Source organism: Littorina saxatilis, linkage group LG2, assembly GCF_037325665.1.
Source record: "Littorina saxatilis isolate snail1 linkage group LG2, US_GU_Lsax_2.0, whole genome shotgun sequence".
In the NCBI taxonomy this organism is placed as follows: Eukaryota; Metazoa; Mollusca; class Gastropoda; order Littorinimorpha; family Littorinidae; genus Littorina; species Littorina saxatilis.
The window spans coordinates 72,460,280-72,476,603 of NC_090246.1; the positions used below are offsets into that span (position 1 = coordinate 72,460,280).

Sequence of the window (16,324 nt, forward strand, 5' to 3'; positions counted from 1 at the left end):
ATGTGTGTGTGTATAATTATATGTGTGTCTATGTCTGTGTCTCTATGTTCGTGTTCGTAAAGAAGAAAAACAGCACTTTTCAAACCAAACACGTTGTTTGCAGATTACCCCAGCAACCTGCGCGCAGCGGTTGTGCCCCTCCTTCCCTTCGCTACCTGTAACTACCTGTACAAGGGGGATCTCACCTCCCGCATGTTGTGTGCCGGTTACCTGAATGGAGGCATGGATACCTGCCAGGGAGACAGCGGGGGACCCCTCGTCTGCAAAGTAGACGGTATAACTAAGTTATTGTATTTTGCATGCGTTTTTTGTTGGTTGTGATTTGTAAAGTATTTGTTGAGAAGAACGTGTTGTCGGCTTGCGACGTGTGTGTGTGTGTGTGTGTGTATGTATGTGTGTGTGTTTGTGGGTTTGTTTTGTTGTTATTATTTTTGTTGTCTGTCTCTCTCTGTTTCTGTCTTTGTCTGTGTGTTCCACCCCCTCCCCCACTCATGCACACAAACATACTCTCTCTCTCTCTCTCTCTCTCTCTCTCTCTCTCTCTCTCTCTCTCTCTCTCTCTCTCAGTCTCTCTCTCTTTTAATGTCTGCCGTCAAAATAGACTCATCCGGACCGAAGTCTATACAATCATCTAAAGTAATGAAATGTTTGATTTCAGTCTATCGGTTAATTTATTTTCGTCATAAAGCTCTGTTGTTGTTGTTGTTGTTTTTTGGTTTTTATATTTAGTCAAGTTTTGACTAAATATTTTAACATCGAGGGGGAATCGAAACGAGGGTCGTGGTGTATGTGCGTGTGTGCGTGTGTGTGTCTGTGTGTGTGTCTGTGTGTGTGTGTGTGTAGAGCGATTCAGACTAAACTACTGGACCGATCTTTATGAAATTTGACATGAGAGTTCCTGGGTATGAAATCCCCGAACGTTTTTTTCAGTTTTTTGATAAATGTCTTTGATGACGTCATATCCGGCTTTTCGTGAAAGTTGAGGCGGCACTGTCACGCCCTCATTTTTCAACCAAATTGGTTGAAATTTTGGTCAAGTACTCTTCGACGAAGCCCGGGGTTCGGTATTGCATTTCAGCTTGGTGGCTTAAAAATTAATTAATGACTTTGGTCATTAAAAATCGGAAAATTGTAAAAAAAAATAAAAATTTATAAAACGATCCAAATTTACGTTTACCGTATTCTCCACCATTTGCTGATTCCAAAAACATATAAATATGTTATATTCGGATTAAAAACAAGCTCTGAAAATTAAATATATAAAAATTATTATCAAAATTTTTTTTTCGAAATCAATTTAAAAACAGTTTCATCTTATTCCTTGTCGGTTCCTGATTCCAAAAATATATAGATATGATATGTTTGGATTAAAAACACGCTCAGAAAGTTAAAACGAAGAGAGGTACAGAAAAGCGTGCTATGCAGCATAGCGTAACCACTACCCCGCTCTTCTTGTCAATTTCACTGCCAATGCCGTGAGCGGTGGACCACGAGTATACGGTCTTGCTGCGTTGCATTGCGTTCAGTTTCATTCTGTGAGTTCGACAGCTACTTGACTAAATATTGTATTTTCGCCTTACGCGACTTGTTGTTTTTGTGTGCGAGCACATTTGCATGTTGGTGCGGTCACATTGAAAACACTGTCAACCTTTTCTCCACAGATGTGTACACGATAATGGGAGTGACGTCATGGGGGTTTGGCTGTGCCCGGCCGAACGCACCGGGTATCTACGCTCGTACCAAGGAGTTCCGCAGCTGGATCGAGGACACTGTTCACAAATTTCCATGAACCTGAGAGATATAGCTAGCCGTGTATTGCCGTACAGTTGAGGCCTTCTTGTAATAGTGACGTCATTCGGTAATTCAATGACGTCACACGTGGAGAGTATGTATCTCTCCTGCGTCACTCTGCCACCTTAGGATGACAATTTCATGGGTGGGATTCTTCCGGTATATATATGCCGGAAATCCGGATTCGTAATGTCTGTGGTGACCTTTTTTTGGTTGTTAATTATACAAATCCTTTAGCGTCTGGGGCCCCCCTCAGACCCCCCCCCCCCCTCCCCTTTTAAAATTCTTCAGGATTCATGACATTTTTCAGTCCCACCCATGCAATTTTCAGGCGAGGTTATGTATTCCTACATTCTGCCACGTCCCTGGGAACGGAATGTATCGATCGTTTTGGGGGCTCTCCGGGTGTGTTAGTGGACTTCATCAATGATTGGGGTCCTGATTTGGCCTATATATGGTCCGCTGGACCCAAAAAGCAACAACAACTAACTAACTTCATCAATGATGACGTGGTGTAAGGCACGGTCCTTCCCGTGACAATCGCAGATCTGGGCAGAGCTTTTACGTCAGATAAGGCCCAAAAAAAAATAGTCTGTTTACAGTAACCCGACCGACCCTATTTTTTTCGCGCGACCCTAGACTTTTTTTTGGCATTTGGGGAAAAAAAAAAAAAAACATCTGGGTTTTTTGCAAAATAACGTAAAAATATGGTTTTTTGGAAGGAAAAAAAATCCCGACCTACCGACCCTATTTTTTTGGCCTATGTTACCGTAAACAGACCTTTTTTTTTTTGGCCTAAGAACATCTGTCCACTTAGACACGTATCGAAAATCAACACTCTGACTGCCGTTTGTGCAGAGTGAGAATTTTGTTATGAATCAATTAACAAAAGCCACTGTTGTCCTTTGAGAAATTCATTCATAAAAAAAATCCCAATCAGCTCAGAAAGCATCCTTGCTGTTGATTGTTGATATGTGTTCAAGTAGACGGATGGTCTTGTTCCCTGTTAGCCTGACAGCCAGGCCAGATCTGAGATTGTCAGCCGAATGGTTTACACGGGAAGGACCTTTATCAGTTAATTTATGCTTGAATGATTTAAAGGCTGCCATATTCGTAGCGTTCATTAATTAATTTATATTGTTTACATGTGCCAATAATGTTATAAAACCAGGCAATGCACACCGCTACGATCGGAGTCAACTCGTAAATATCTCCTGCTGCGCAGCAGCGTCAGGGGATGACTTGAGTCCCCTGGCATATTACCCTACGCTCGATCGCAGCTTTGGTTTACAACGACGAACGACAAAGCTACGATCGTCTCGGCGAGGATCACCGAGGTTCACCGAGGATATACTCTACAGCCGATCAGATCGGAGACAGTGCCGATTCTTTCGTAAATATTTGACGATTGCAATAAAAAATTTAAAAAGTACTCTTGATATTGAATTCAGACACGGTACAGATCTGGTTGTTGTTTTTTAAGGGAAAGTAGCATTTCATATCAATAAAAAATAAAAAATAAAATGTTTACGTTTTGTGTAGTCTCATTCAAAATCTCACTGTCCCTGAGACTTTCCGTCCGGGTCCGTGTGGAACACCAAGACTGATAAGACTGAAATGATCTCTCGCACAGAAAGAGAGGGATTTATCGAAATTATGTAATACACGCACACACACACACGCACACAAAACCAGGCTATATTCAATGATATGATCATCTGTTTCACTGTCGGACTTTTGTCGGGCCTAGCTTGATGATGGACTAATTTATGCCGTCGGGAACACCGCCAGATTGCTAAGCTGGCAGGGTCAGGACTGACCTCAAACATTGGGGTTGAAGCAAGAACACGAACAGTTGCCAAAAGGTGTGCGATTCGGGAAAAATGTTCAAATTTTGTCTGATTTTGGTTATAAGACACGTTGAATCTCGCGGAAAGGCGAAGCATGCGGGCATGTTCACTGTGTCAAAACACTGACTCGGCCCCACAAGCTGTTGACAGCAGTTGAAAATGGTAAGCCTAGTTGCAGCGGGAGATGTTGCTGCTACTTGTTTGAAGTATATGAGTTCTCAAAGGTGAAATTCACAAAAATGCTGCAAATTTATTCTCCTTGTGAAACGGACCCCGCCATGATCTCATTCTCAATGAGTTATGCCCCTTGAACATGACAGTATAGGCATGGGGAAAGAAATAATTTTCAAAATGAGCTTGCCTCATACTTGCCCTTTAATGTTGTACAATATTAGATGCACATTTAGATATGTTTCCTATTTACAGGACGCAAGATATGTTTTCTATTTACAGGACGCACCCGCCAACCACCAACCCAGGCCGGTTATCCAGATCCAGGACAGTTCAGTGCTTAATTTGTATTTGACGTTGTCTTGACCATCAACTGAAAACTGAGTCCTTGCAGTGTAAATCATAGTATGTACAATATTACATTTATATATATAAATTAATGATATATAATTAATATATATTATATAGAGGGCTATTTATTTTTCCTGTTTTATGGTAGAAGAAGGCACTATGCAGGGATGTTGCTACAAATTCATACCTGTAGGACAAATGTCCTGAGTTTTTCAGCATCACTAGGACATTTGACCGCTTTCAGAAAGTGTAATAGGACATTATAATTATGATTTTGCGCCAAACAGCTTATAACACATTCCATGGAAGTGTTACAATGTCGATCATGCGCCCACACACACACACACACCCACGCTGTAGAATACACACATAATATAGTAAATACATCAACACAGTGTGCGTATAATGTTGTATTTGTTTAGTTTCAAAGAAACCACAAAAAAGAAACCAACATGAACAACTTCAGGATAAAAGTTGGAAAACAAAATGATCAGTTTGATCTAATGCTGATCTTTTGCAGGCTTTAGGTTTTTTTTTCAGCGGCATAATTCAGTGCTTCATCTCGTATCGAAAACAAAAGCAGACGACAAATTTAGTCGGAGTTGTCTCCCATACTCCTGTAATCCACTATTATTTTTTAGATCAGTGCGCTGCACCCAGACGGTTATACCCAAACGGCGCATACCGCAAACGGTTTGGGAATTCCCGACAAAAGAAAAGATCCGCACGCGGCACTGGCAACTTCAGTGTCTGTATCTGTATATGTGCGTTACGTTGCTAGCATCCAGATTGCTGGCTTTGGCGCTACGGGTGTCAGCTGAACACGAGAGCGTTCGGTCTTCTTGAAGATTTGTATCTTGAAATGAAAATTAACGAATATCGCGCTGTCCGAAGGAATGGAGTACATATCGGACAATGACCACGCTCAGGCTAAAATGATAGGACATCTGACCGACATGCGGCAATGTGAATCGGACATTTGGGGATTTTGTAAAATGTCCGATGTCCGACGCCTAACGACATTCCTGACTATGGAATATAATAAACAGAAACATCTTCATCTGAATTGCAATAGTCAAAAGTTGATTCTGACAGGTTGTGTACATTCTTTTTTCTTCTTCATTTTTTTCTTCTTATTTCTATTTCCTTTTCAGACAGTGCTTCAAGCAAGACAAGATCCCATGGATGAGATGTTGTACCTGCCATATCACTTCGCTCTCAGTCTCAAGGTCCTGTTCAAATTATCACATGCCTGGCTTTAGTATGTAGTAATACTTTTGATAATGATAGTTTTTCTTTAGGTTTTATAGAGGGTGGGTAGCAGATCTATCATCTATACTTACATTTTTGTCATTTAATCATACAATGCTGTTCACACTGTGAAATACATAAACAAAACCATAATCTTGAGAGATAAATGTCTTGTTAGTGGAGAATGGTACTGACTGGATGTCTCATTAATGGGGTATGGTACTGGGGAGATGTGTTAGTGGTGGGATGTTTCGTTAGTGGGGTGTGGTACTGATGGGATGTCTCGTGGGTTTAGTGGTGGGATGTTTCGTTAGTGGGGTGTACCGTGTGGTACTGATGGGATGTCTCGTGGGTGCATGTGCCACTCATAGGATGTCTTGTGAGTGTGGTGTGGTACTGATGGGATGTCTCGAGAGTGCGGTGTGGTACTGATGGGATGTCTTGTGAGTGCGGTGTGGTACTGATGGGATGTCTTGAGTGCGGTGTGGTACTGATGGGATGTCTTGTGAGTGCGGTGTGGTACTGATGGGATGTCTTGTGAATGCGGTGTGGTACTGATGGGATGTCTTGTGAGTGCGGTGTGGTACTGATGGGATGTCTTGTGAGTGCGGTGTGGTACTGATGGGATGTCTTGTGAGTGCGGTGTGGTACTGATGGGATGTCTCGTGAGTGCGGTGGGGTACTGATGGGATGTCTTGTGAGTGCGATGTGGTACTGATGGGATGTCTTGTGAGTGTGGTGTGGTACTGATGGGATGTCTTGTGAGTGCGGTGTGGTACTGATGGGATGTCTTTGAGTGCGGTGTGGTACTGATGGGATGTCTCGTGAGCGCGGTGTGGTACTGATGGGATGTCTTGTGAGTGCGGTGTGGTACTGATGGGATGTCTTGTGAGTGCGGTGTGGTACTGATGGGATGTCTTGTGAGTGAGGTGTTGTACTGATGGGATGTCTCGTGAGTGCAGTGAGGTACTGATGGGATGTCTCATGAGTGCGGTGTTGTTCTGTTGGGATGTCTCGTGAGTGCGGTGTGGTAGTGATGGGATATATGTCTTGTTAGTGTGGTTTGGTACTTGTGGGATGTCTCACTAGTGGCATGTGGTAGTGGTGGAATGAATCGTTAGTTGGGTGTTGTACTGGTGGAATGTCTCGTTAGTGGGGTATGTTTCTGGTGATGGGATGTCTCGTTAGTGGGGTATACTACTAATGCAGTAATGGGATGTCTCATTAGTGGAGTGTGGAACTGGTGTGATGTCACGTTAGTGGGGTGTGGTACTGATGGGATGTCTCATTAGTGGAGTGTGGTACTGGTGGTATGTCTCGTTAAAGGGATGTGGTACTGGTGGGATGTCTTTTTAGTGGGGTGTGATACTGGTGGGATGTCTCGTTAGTGGGGTGTGGTACTGGTGGGATGTCTCGTTGGTGGGGTGTGGTACTGGTGGTATGATGTCTTCTTAGTTGAGTGCGGTACTGGTGGGATGTCACGTTAGAGGGGTATGCTAGTGATAGAATGTTTTGTTAGTGGAGTATACTACTAAGGCCTAAAAAAAAAATAGATGTGGTTACGGTAACCCGACCTACCCTATTTTTAGGGGCCGATCCTATAACTTTTTATTACATTTGTCAAAAAAAAAAAAAAAAAACAAAAAAACGAGTGCAAAAAACGCAATGAAAGCGAAAGCGCCCGTGTCGCACACTTATTTCCCTGTCAAGTAGGTTTAATTTGTACACATTAGAAAAAAAAGTTAAAAAAAAAAAAGTGATTGCCTACCTACCTACCCTATTTTTTTTGGCTATGTTACCGTAACCACACCTATTATTTTTTTTGGCCTAATGGGATGTCTCATTAGTGGAGTGTGGTACTGGTGTGATGTCTCGTTAGTGGAGTGTGGTACTGGTGGGATGTCTCGTTAGTGGAGTGTGGTACTGGTGGAATGTCTCGTTAGTGGAGTGTGGTACTGATGGGATGTCTTGTTAGTGGGGTATGTTTCTGGTGATGGGATGTCTCGTTAGTGGGGTATACTACTAATGGGATGTCTCATTAGTGGAGTGTGGAACTGGTGTGATGTCACGTTAGTGGGGTGTGGTACTGGTGGGATGTCTCATTAGTGGAGTGTGGTACTTGTGGTATGTCTCGTTAAAGGGATGTGGTACTGGTGGGATGTCTTTTTAGTGGGGTGTGATACTGGTGGGATGTCTCGTTAGTGGGGTGTGGTACTGGTGTGATGTCTCGTTAGTGGAGTGTGGTACTGGTGGAATGTCTCGTTAGTGGAGTGTGGTACTGATGGGATGTCTTGTTAGTGGGGTATACTACTGATGGGATGTCTTGTTTGAGGGGTATACTACAGATGGGATGTCTCATTAGTTGGGGGTGGTACAGTTGGGATGACTTGAAAATGGGCTATTGTACTGGTGGGATATCTCATGTTAGTAGGGGGATGTACTCATGGGATGCCTCCTTAGTTGGGTGTGGTACAGGTAGGATGTCTCGTTTGTGGGGTATAGTAGTGTTTGGATGTCTTGTTAGGGTGGTGTGGTAGTGGGGGGATATCTCATTCATAAGTGGCGTGTGGTAGGGGTGGGATGTCTCATTCATAAGTGGTATTTGTGGGATGTCTCATTAGTGGCGTTTGGTAGTGGTGGAATGTCTCGTTAGTTAGGTGTGGGATGTCTCATTAGTGGGGTATGGTACTGGTGATGGGATGTCTCATTGGTGGGGTATACTACTAATTTTGTTTGTTTGTTTGCTTAACGCCCAGCCGACCACGAAGGGCCATATCAGGGCGGTGCTGCTTTGACATTTAACGTGCGCCACACACAAGACAGAAGTCGCAGCACAGGCTTCATGTCTCAACCAGTCACATTATTCTGACACCGGACCAACCAGTCCTAGCACTAACCCCATACTGCCAGACGCCATGCTGAGCAGCCTCTAGATTGCCAATTTTAAAGTCTTAGGTATGACCCGGCCGGGTTTCGAACCCACGACCTCCCGATCACGGGGCGGACGCCTTACCACTAGGCCAACCGTGCCGGTCTATACTACTAATGGGATGTCTCATTAGTGGAGTGTGGTACTGGTGTAATGTCACGTTATTGGAGTGTGGTACTGGTGGGATGTCTCATTCGTGGAGTGTGGCACTGGTGGTATGTCTCGTTAGTGGGATGTGGTACTGGTGGGATGTCTTTTTAGTGGGGTGTGGTACTGGCGGGATGTCTCGTTAGTGGGGTGAGGTACTGGCGGGATGTCTCGTTAGTGGGGTGAGGTACTGGCGGGATGTCTTCTTAGTTGAGTGTGGTCCTGGTGGGATGTCTCGTTAGTGGGGTATGCTAGTGATGGAATGTTTTGTTAGTGGAGTATACTACTAATGGGATGTCTCATTAGTGGAGTGTGAAACTGGTGTGATGTCTCGTTAGTGGAGTGTGGTACTGGTGGGATGTCTTGTTAGTGGGGTGTGGTACTGGAGGGATGTCTCGTTAGTGGAGTGTGGTACTGGTGGGATGTCTTGTTAGTGGGGTGTGGTACTGGTGGGATGTCTCGTTAGTGGAGTGTGGTACTGGTGGAATGTCTCGTTAGTGGAGTGTGGTACTGATGGGATATCTTGTTAGTGGGATATACCACTGATGGGATGTCTGTTTCGTGGGGTATACTATTGATTGGATGTCTCGTTAGTGGGTTGTGGTACTGATGGGATGTCTTGTTAGTGGGGTATACTACTGATAGGATGTCTCATTTGTGGGGTTTACTGCAGATGGGATGTCTCGTTCGTGGGGTATACTACTGTTGGGATGTCTCATTAGTTGGGGGTGGCACAGTTGGGATGACTTGTAAGTGGGGTATAGTACTGGTGGGATATCTCATGTTAGTGGGGGGGGGGGGATGTATTCATGGGATGCCTCCTTAGTGGGGTGTGGTACAGGTAGGATGTCTCGTTTGTGGAGTATACTACTAATGGGATGTCTCATTAGTGGAGTGTGGTACTGGTGTGATGTCTCGTTAGTGGAGAGTGGTACTGGTGTGATGTCTTGTTAGTGGGGTGTGGTACTGGTGGGATGTCTCGTTAGTGGAGTGTGGTACTGGTGGAATGTCACGTTAGTGGAGTGTGGTACTGATGGGATATCTCGTTCGTGGGGTATACTACTGATGGGATGTCTCATTAGTTTGGGGTGGTACAGTTGGGATGACTTACTCCCCCCGGGTTAGGGGGAGTCCCATATTGATTGGGACGAGAAAGAATTTACCCGATGCTACCCAGCATGTCGTAAAAGGCGACTAACGGTTCTGTTTCTCCTTTTACCCTTGTATAGAATATAGTCAATTTTTATAAAGATTTTAGTCAAGCAGTATGTAAGAAATGTTAAGTCCTTTGTACTGGAAACTTGCATTCTCCCAGTAAGGTCATATATTGTACTACGTTGCAAGCCCCTGGAGCAATTTTTTGATTAGTGCTTTTGTGAACAAGAAACAATTAACAAGTGGCTCTATCCCATCTCCCCCCTTTCCCCGTCGCGATATAACCTTGAATGGTTGAAAACGACGTTAAACACAAAATAAAGAAAGAAAGTTGGGATGACTTCTAAGTGGGGTTAGTACTGGGGGGATGTGCTCATGGAATGCCTTTTAGTGGGGTGTGGTACAGACAGGATGTCTCGTTTGTGGGGTATAGTACTGGTGGGATGTCTCGTTAGTAGTGTATAGTACTGGTGGGTTCTCGAGTTAGTGGGGTGAGGTACTCCTGGGATGTCTCGTTGGTGGGTATGGTACTGGTGGGATCCCGCATTGGTGGAGTATAGTGTCGGTTGGATCTCATGCTTTTTGGGTGTGGTACTCACGGGATGTCTCGTTAGTACTCTTGCCTCGGGTTTAGGGTAAACAGGTCTGGGGGTGTGGTTCTGGTGGGATCTCGCGTTAATGAGGTTTAGTACTGTTGGGATGACTTATTAGAGGGGCCTGGTACCGATTGGATCTTGCGTTAGTGGGTATTGTACTGGGGATGTCTCACTTGTTGGGTGTTGTAGTGGTAGTATGTTTCGTTAGTTGGGTATAGTGCTTGTGGGATTTTGCGTGAGTGGGGTATAGTACAGGTGGGATGTCTTGTTAGTGGGGTGAAGTACTGGTAGGATCTCATGTTAGTTTGGTGTGGTACTATCTATGGGTTCTTGCGTTAGTGGGGAGTAGTACTCATGGGGATATCTCGTTAGTGGGGTATACTACTGGTGGGATGTCTTGTTAGTGGGATGTGGTTCTGGTTGAATCTTGCGTTAGCGGGGTATAGTACTGGTTGGATGTCTCGTTAGTGGGGTTTAAGGCCAGAAAGTTGCGAGTATTGTACTGCATGTAACTGGCGAATAGAAATGTTCATCTACTCGCCAAATGCGAGTAAAAGTGTCATTAGTGGGGTCTGGTACTGGAAGGATCTCACTTTAGAGGGGTATTGTATTGTTCGAATGTCTCTCGTTAGTGAGGTAAAATACTGGCGGGATGTCTTGTTAGTTGGGTGTGGTACTGGTGGTATGTCTTGCTAGTGGGGTTATGTACTGGTGGTATGTCATGTTTGTGGGGTTTTGAACTGGTGAGGTGCCTCGTTAGTAGGGTCTGGTACTGGTGGGACCTCCTGTTAGTGGGGTATTGTACTGGGGATGTCTCATTTGTGGGGTGTGGTAGTGGTGGGATGTATTGTTAGTGGGTTATAGTGCTGGTGGGATTTCGCGTAAGTGGGGTATAGTACTGGTGGGATGTCTCGTGTTAGTGTGGTGTGGTACTCCTTGGTTCTCGTGTTGTACTTATGGGATGTCTCGTTAGTTGGGTGTGGTACTGGTGGGATCTTGCATTGGTGGGGTATTGTACTGGTGGGATGTCTCGTTATTGGGGTGTGGTACTGGTGGGATCTTGCATTGATGGGGTATTGTACTGGTGGGATGTCTCGTTATTGGGGTGTGGTACTGGTGGGATCTTGCATTGATAGGGTAAGTGGGATGTCTCGTTAGTTGGGTGTGGTAGTGGTGGTATCTCGCATCAGTGGGGTATTGTACTGGTGGGATGTCTTGTTAGTGGGGTAAAGTACTGGTGTTAGTTGGTTGTTGTGCAGGTGGGATGAGTGATGCACAATGCAATTAGTATCTAACTTGGTGGCTCTTTGTTGCAGACATCTTCCTGGTGTGTTTGTTCTACTTGCCTTGCCTGGTAGGAAGAGCATTCACTGGTTTAGAAGCTTGCAAGATGACAGCTATGCTAACCACATATTGGAGAACATTGGCTGACTGGTGCAAAACAACATATCTGGGATAATCTCATCAGCTTTGTGATGTGACTGTGGAATGCAGCCTACTGAATACAAGTGAACATCATGCTGACTGTCTGTAAGTGTACCGGTAATTGAGTGTATAGATCTCTGCATCTGCATGCAAAAAAAAGTGGTCACTCATGGTTCATGTATTACGGTTGCTGTAAGCCATTTACCCAGCATATGGCAAAAAGAAAGAAAACACTTATACCAAAGGCAAAGAAATTATGACAAAGAACACATAATGAATCGTTGTGTTTAACATATATGTGATCCATATGCTTCTTACTTTATGGTGTAAGGATGAGACGGAAAACCAGATAAAGAGTCTTTCTTGACCACACTCAGTATCAAGTTCCTAATATTGTTGAAACTGGATTTATCTTCAAATTTGCTTACACCTCATTTCTAACATAGTAGCTGTCGGTCATCACTTGGTATGTCTTGCAAATCTCTCACAGGATGTGTACGCATCACTTCCTCACAGGCTACAATCGTTAAAGGAGCAAAGGACACACAACTAAGTGCTTTAAGTTTGTAAGTGTATCTGGAAGGCCAGTAAAATAAAATAGAACGGTGATAAATACAAGACTTATTTTACAACCATTTGAAAAATACATACATCCTCCGTGGCTGCCCGCATAACGAAATCATTTTTCTCGTGTATTGAACTTGCCAGTGTTTCATCACAGAGCATAGTCCGCCCCACACTTTGCTTTGTGTACATCACGTGAACACCCGCACAACACAACATTTTCACGAGAAAAACACGTTTATTTGTTTGCTTTGTCTGTATTACACATTTCTATTTACATTTACCACTGACACACCTAATTGCATACTTTATAGTTTGCAAGTGAACCGTTATCATACAAAATAACGTTATCACGAGACGAACAGAGATATCAGAGATTGTCTGCTTCTCAAATGTTTCGCGCAAATCATGTAATATCTATTTTTGCGAAAACCTCCCGAAGAAATGCAATCTCAGCGGCTTCAACCTGCAACATATTCGTGCTTATTTGGAATGTGACGTCCTGTTCTTCGTCACTAAAACTAAGCATCGCACAGAACCAGCGCCCTTCCATTAGATAGCAACAACTTGTTTTGAAGCCAGAGCCACTACCGACTGAGCTGTTTTACCACCTAATTCCCTAATTGATGTTAGCTGAGAAATTATGGTACTCACATTCATTCTAATTGATATTCCATCAGGTACACAAAGATATTACCAGATATTGCCCATCAAGAATTTCTTTAGCCTTCAATTGTACTGGAAAGTCTGTTTTCTTGTCCAGTGTAAATTTTAGTTTCTTTTGCATACAAACTCATATGAGTAAAACATCTCTTGATCATCCTTTGAACTTCAGAAATAAGAGCATTGTTTGTAACACATTCACACGTCCAAACAGGATTACATATCCTGCTGTTTTACACGTAGAATATAACTTAAAAAAACCTAAAAAACATTGTAAAATTCCTTCACAACATCCATATGGTAAGATGTCGGCCTCCTAATCAGGAGGTAGTGAGTTTGAATCCCGGTCGCTGCCGCCTGGTGAGTTAAGAGTGGAGATTTATTTGATCTCCCAGGTCAACTTATGTGCAGACCTGTTAGTGACTTAACCCCCTTCGTGTGTGCATACAAGCACAAGACCAAGTGCGCACGGAAAAGATCCTGTAATCCATGTCAGAGACGATGGGTTATAGAAACACAAAAATACCCAGCATACCTCCCCTGAAATCGGCGTATGTTGCCTAAATGGCAGGGTAAAAATTGTCATACACATAAAAATCCATTCATGCTAAAAATATGAGTGAACGTGGTAGTCTAAGCCTATGAACAAAGAAGAAGAATAATATGGGTTGAGTGTGAATCTTACAATCTGTTCCCCATGGTTCAAAATCATGCAACTTGGTACATATTCTTGTATTCAAAAGGTAAATATGCCAATGAATAAAATTGATTTTATGTGGGAATGGTTGTGTCATATAGTGTTAACTGTTATTTGGTACATACTTGCGTTGAGAGATGAAAAACAGTTGGAATCAGGAAGTCAAATCTATAACCTAGGCAGAACACACCAGTACATGTACATGCAAGTTGGCCAGCGTACACATATTCCATGCTACTTGGGTTTAAAGCGCATTGCACAGTGTAAACAAACATTGTTCAATACATTGTCTAGAAAGACCACCCAAGACAGTAGTTATGTTTATGTTAATACTAGAACGTTCAAACTCTTATTCCAAGGTATTCCTCAAATACATGTATGTTGTCATCAATACAAACCCTAACCAAACTCTGTTGCTCTTTAGGCGATTTTGAATACGTCCAGCAACAGCATGTGAATTGTAGGCTGCTCTTCTCAGGGTCGGAAAGTAGGAAGAAAATCAAAACAGCCACGGTGCAGCGGAAGAACTTGGGGATAAATACTCATGTCCAAACAATACCATAAACACAGCTGTTTTAAATTGGAATAACTCGGTGCTCAAAAACTTATTTTAAGTATTCCTGGTGTTTTCAGTAACATGATTCCAACCCCCAGCCCAAACTATATAGCTCTCAGTCCTTGGTGCACTTTATTCCTTTAATTAAACAAAAAGGATAGCTCACATTGGAATAGAATGTTTAACACAAATGCATTGTAACTTTTGGTGTTGTTTGTTTTGTTACAGATTGATCATGCTACCTTCCTTGGCCTCCCCTGGAACGGATGTTTCCTACAGGAGTCGAATTTTCTGCTGTTATTGATTAGACACCACTGTCACATGTCACACAGAACAGTGAATTCTTCAACTCATAATAAAAAAAAATAACAGTAAAAAGCTACCTTTCTTGATTTTGTGTGTGATTTGCCAAATGTGAGAACAGATGAGTGTGTGACATATTGTGGGATTTGGGTCTTTCTCAGAAGTGGTGCTCAAGTTTCCATGTTACAGCTGTCATCAAATACATTTCATATTTCATTGTGTAACTCGACAGATCAAATGACTACAAACAAAATTGGACACAGAATGCTGAAGGATTCATAAACAATTCAAGAATGCATTTGATTTGATTTGGGTAAGCTGAGCAAAAATTAGTTTCATGCACCACTTTTAAAGGCCACTCCCTCCCTCCACCAGTATCATCATTGTGTAAAGCAGACCCATGGCTTTATACTAAATGTGTTTACTTTCTCTTTCCTAACACGTTTAGTTAATGCATATGTAATTCTTTTGACCATGATTTCTGAGGATGACCCAATTCACTTGTTTTTAAAGGCAGAGATGACCCTTCCGATTTTAAGATTTTATTCTTTGGCAAACTTTTTAATTCTTATTTCAAGGTTCTTCATAACAATTCTAAGAAAAGGTGTTTCTTGTTCTAAAACGTTATATTGAATTATGGGTCAAAGTGGACCTTTTTAGGGATTAAACATGTAGTTTTGTGGAAACATTCATCTTTTGGAAAAATGAACTTACAACTTTGAAGTATGTTTTGTTTTACTCTAAACAGGTCTCTAGAAGCAACAACATTTTGTTTACAACATAAATTTCAAAAATAAAAGTTTTTGACAGAATTTCTAAAATCATGTAATTCACAAAAAGCCTGTTACTGTATTTGTTTGTTTGGTTAACGCCCAGCCGACCACGAAGGGCCATATCAGGGCGGTGCTGCTTTGACATATAACGTGCGCCACACACAAGACAGAAGTCGCAGCACAGGCTTCATGTCTTACCCAGTCACATTATTCTGACACCGGACCAACCAGTCCTAGCACTAACCCCATAATGCCAGACGCCAGGCGGAGCAGCCACTAGATTGCCAATTTTAAAGTCTTAGGTATGACTCGGCCGGGGTTCGAACCCACGACCTCCCGATCACGGGGCAGACGCCTTACCACTAGGCCAACCGTGCCGGTCTGTTACTGTATAAAAACGCATTTCTGGTGAAAGTAAGATCTGACAGAAAGTCTAGAAGATGACTAGTCGACTCTTTACCAATGAGAAAACAGCGTCTAAAGTTTTCAATATGGTGTCAACAGTAAATACAATACATGTACTTTGAAAATGATCAGTTAATTGCAAAAAAGAGGATGATAATTACACCACACAATGATTTGTGTGGTGTTCAAAGAACCTACAAATGCGCAGAAAACAAAGAAGGATGTGTTTTGACCCAACGTTTGTGCCATCTCTGGCTTTAAGAACCTGTCGGTGCCATAGACTTAAATAAATATTCTTGTACAAATATGTTGAAAGCATCATAACATGAAGATTTCAAGTGACAGAGAAAAATAAAACACAAAATATATTCAGCATACTTTTATGGACTTTCAGCATCACAGTGAATGAGACTGACTTAAAAAAAAAACACATGCATTAAACTACGCTGCTGAAGATCACAAACTTGATTTTGTAAAGCCAGGTTTTATTTAGAAACCTACAGGTAACGTTTAAAAACGAAAATAGAAAAGATATGCAGTAATGTATATTATTACTGTATAAACGTATTGTTTAAAGGTATCGCAGATGGTGTGGTATAGTGCAGTTTGTGTTGACTGCAGTGGCTGATCAAGAAAAAGTGCCCATGCAGTTGTGAATACATTGTATCAGTGTAGGGTGGTGTGTATATGTTGTCTG

General features: G+C 42.6%; 1 protein-coding gene across 6 annotated transcripts in view; it reads left to right on the top strand.

Annotated features, from left to right (window-relative positions):
- The window catches only part of LOC138959677 (neurotrypsin-like), a 55,334-nt gene extending 40,810 nt beyond the window's left edge, over window positions 1-14,524 (top strand). For 2 of the 6 annotated variants that reach the window (XM_070331254.1, XM_070331259.1), the window contains 6 exons: window positions 104-274; window positions 1,662-3,184; window positions 4,095-4,217; window positions 5,318-5,392; window positions 11,558-11,771; window positions 14,375-14,524. In XM_070331254.1, the coding sequence (XP_070187355.1) occupies window positions 104-274; window positions 1,662-1,789 (299 nt within the window). In that variant the 3' untranslated portion in view covers window positions 1,790-3,184; window positions 4,095-4,217; window positions 5,318-5,392; window positions 11,558-11,771; window positions 14,375-14,524. Of the gene's footprint in view, window positions 1-103; window positions 275-1,661; window positions 3,185-4,094; window positions 4,218-5,317; window positions 5,425-11,557; window positions 11,772-14,374 lie in introns of all 6 variants that reach the window. The other 4 variants (XM_070331255.1, XM_070331256.1, XM_070331257.1 and 1 more) reach the window with 4 other exon arrangements.
- Window positions 14,525-16,324: the final 1,800 nt, after the last annotated feature.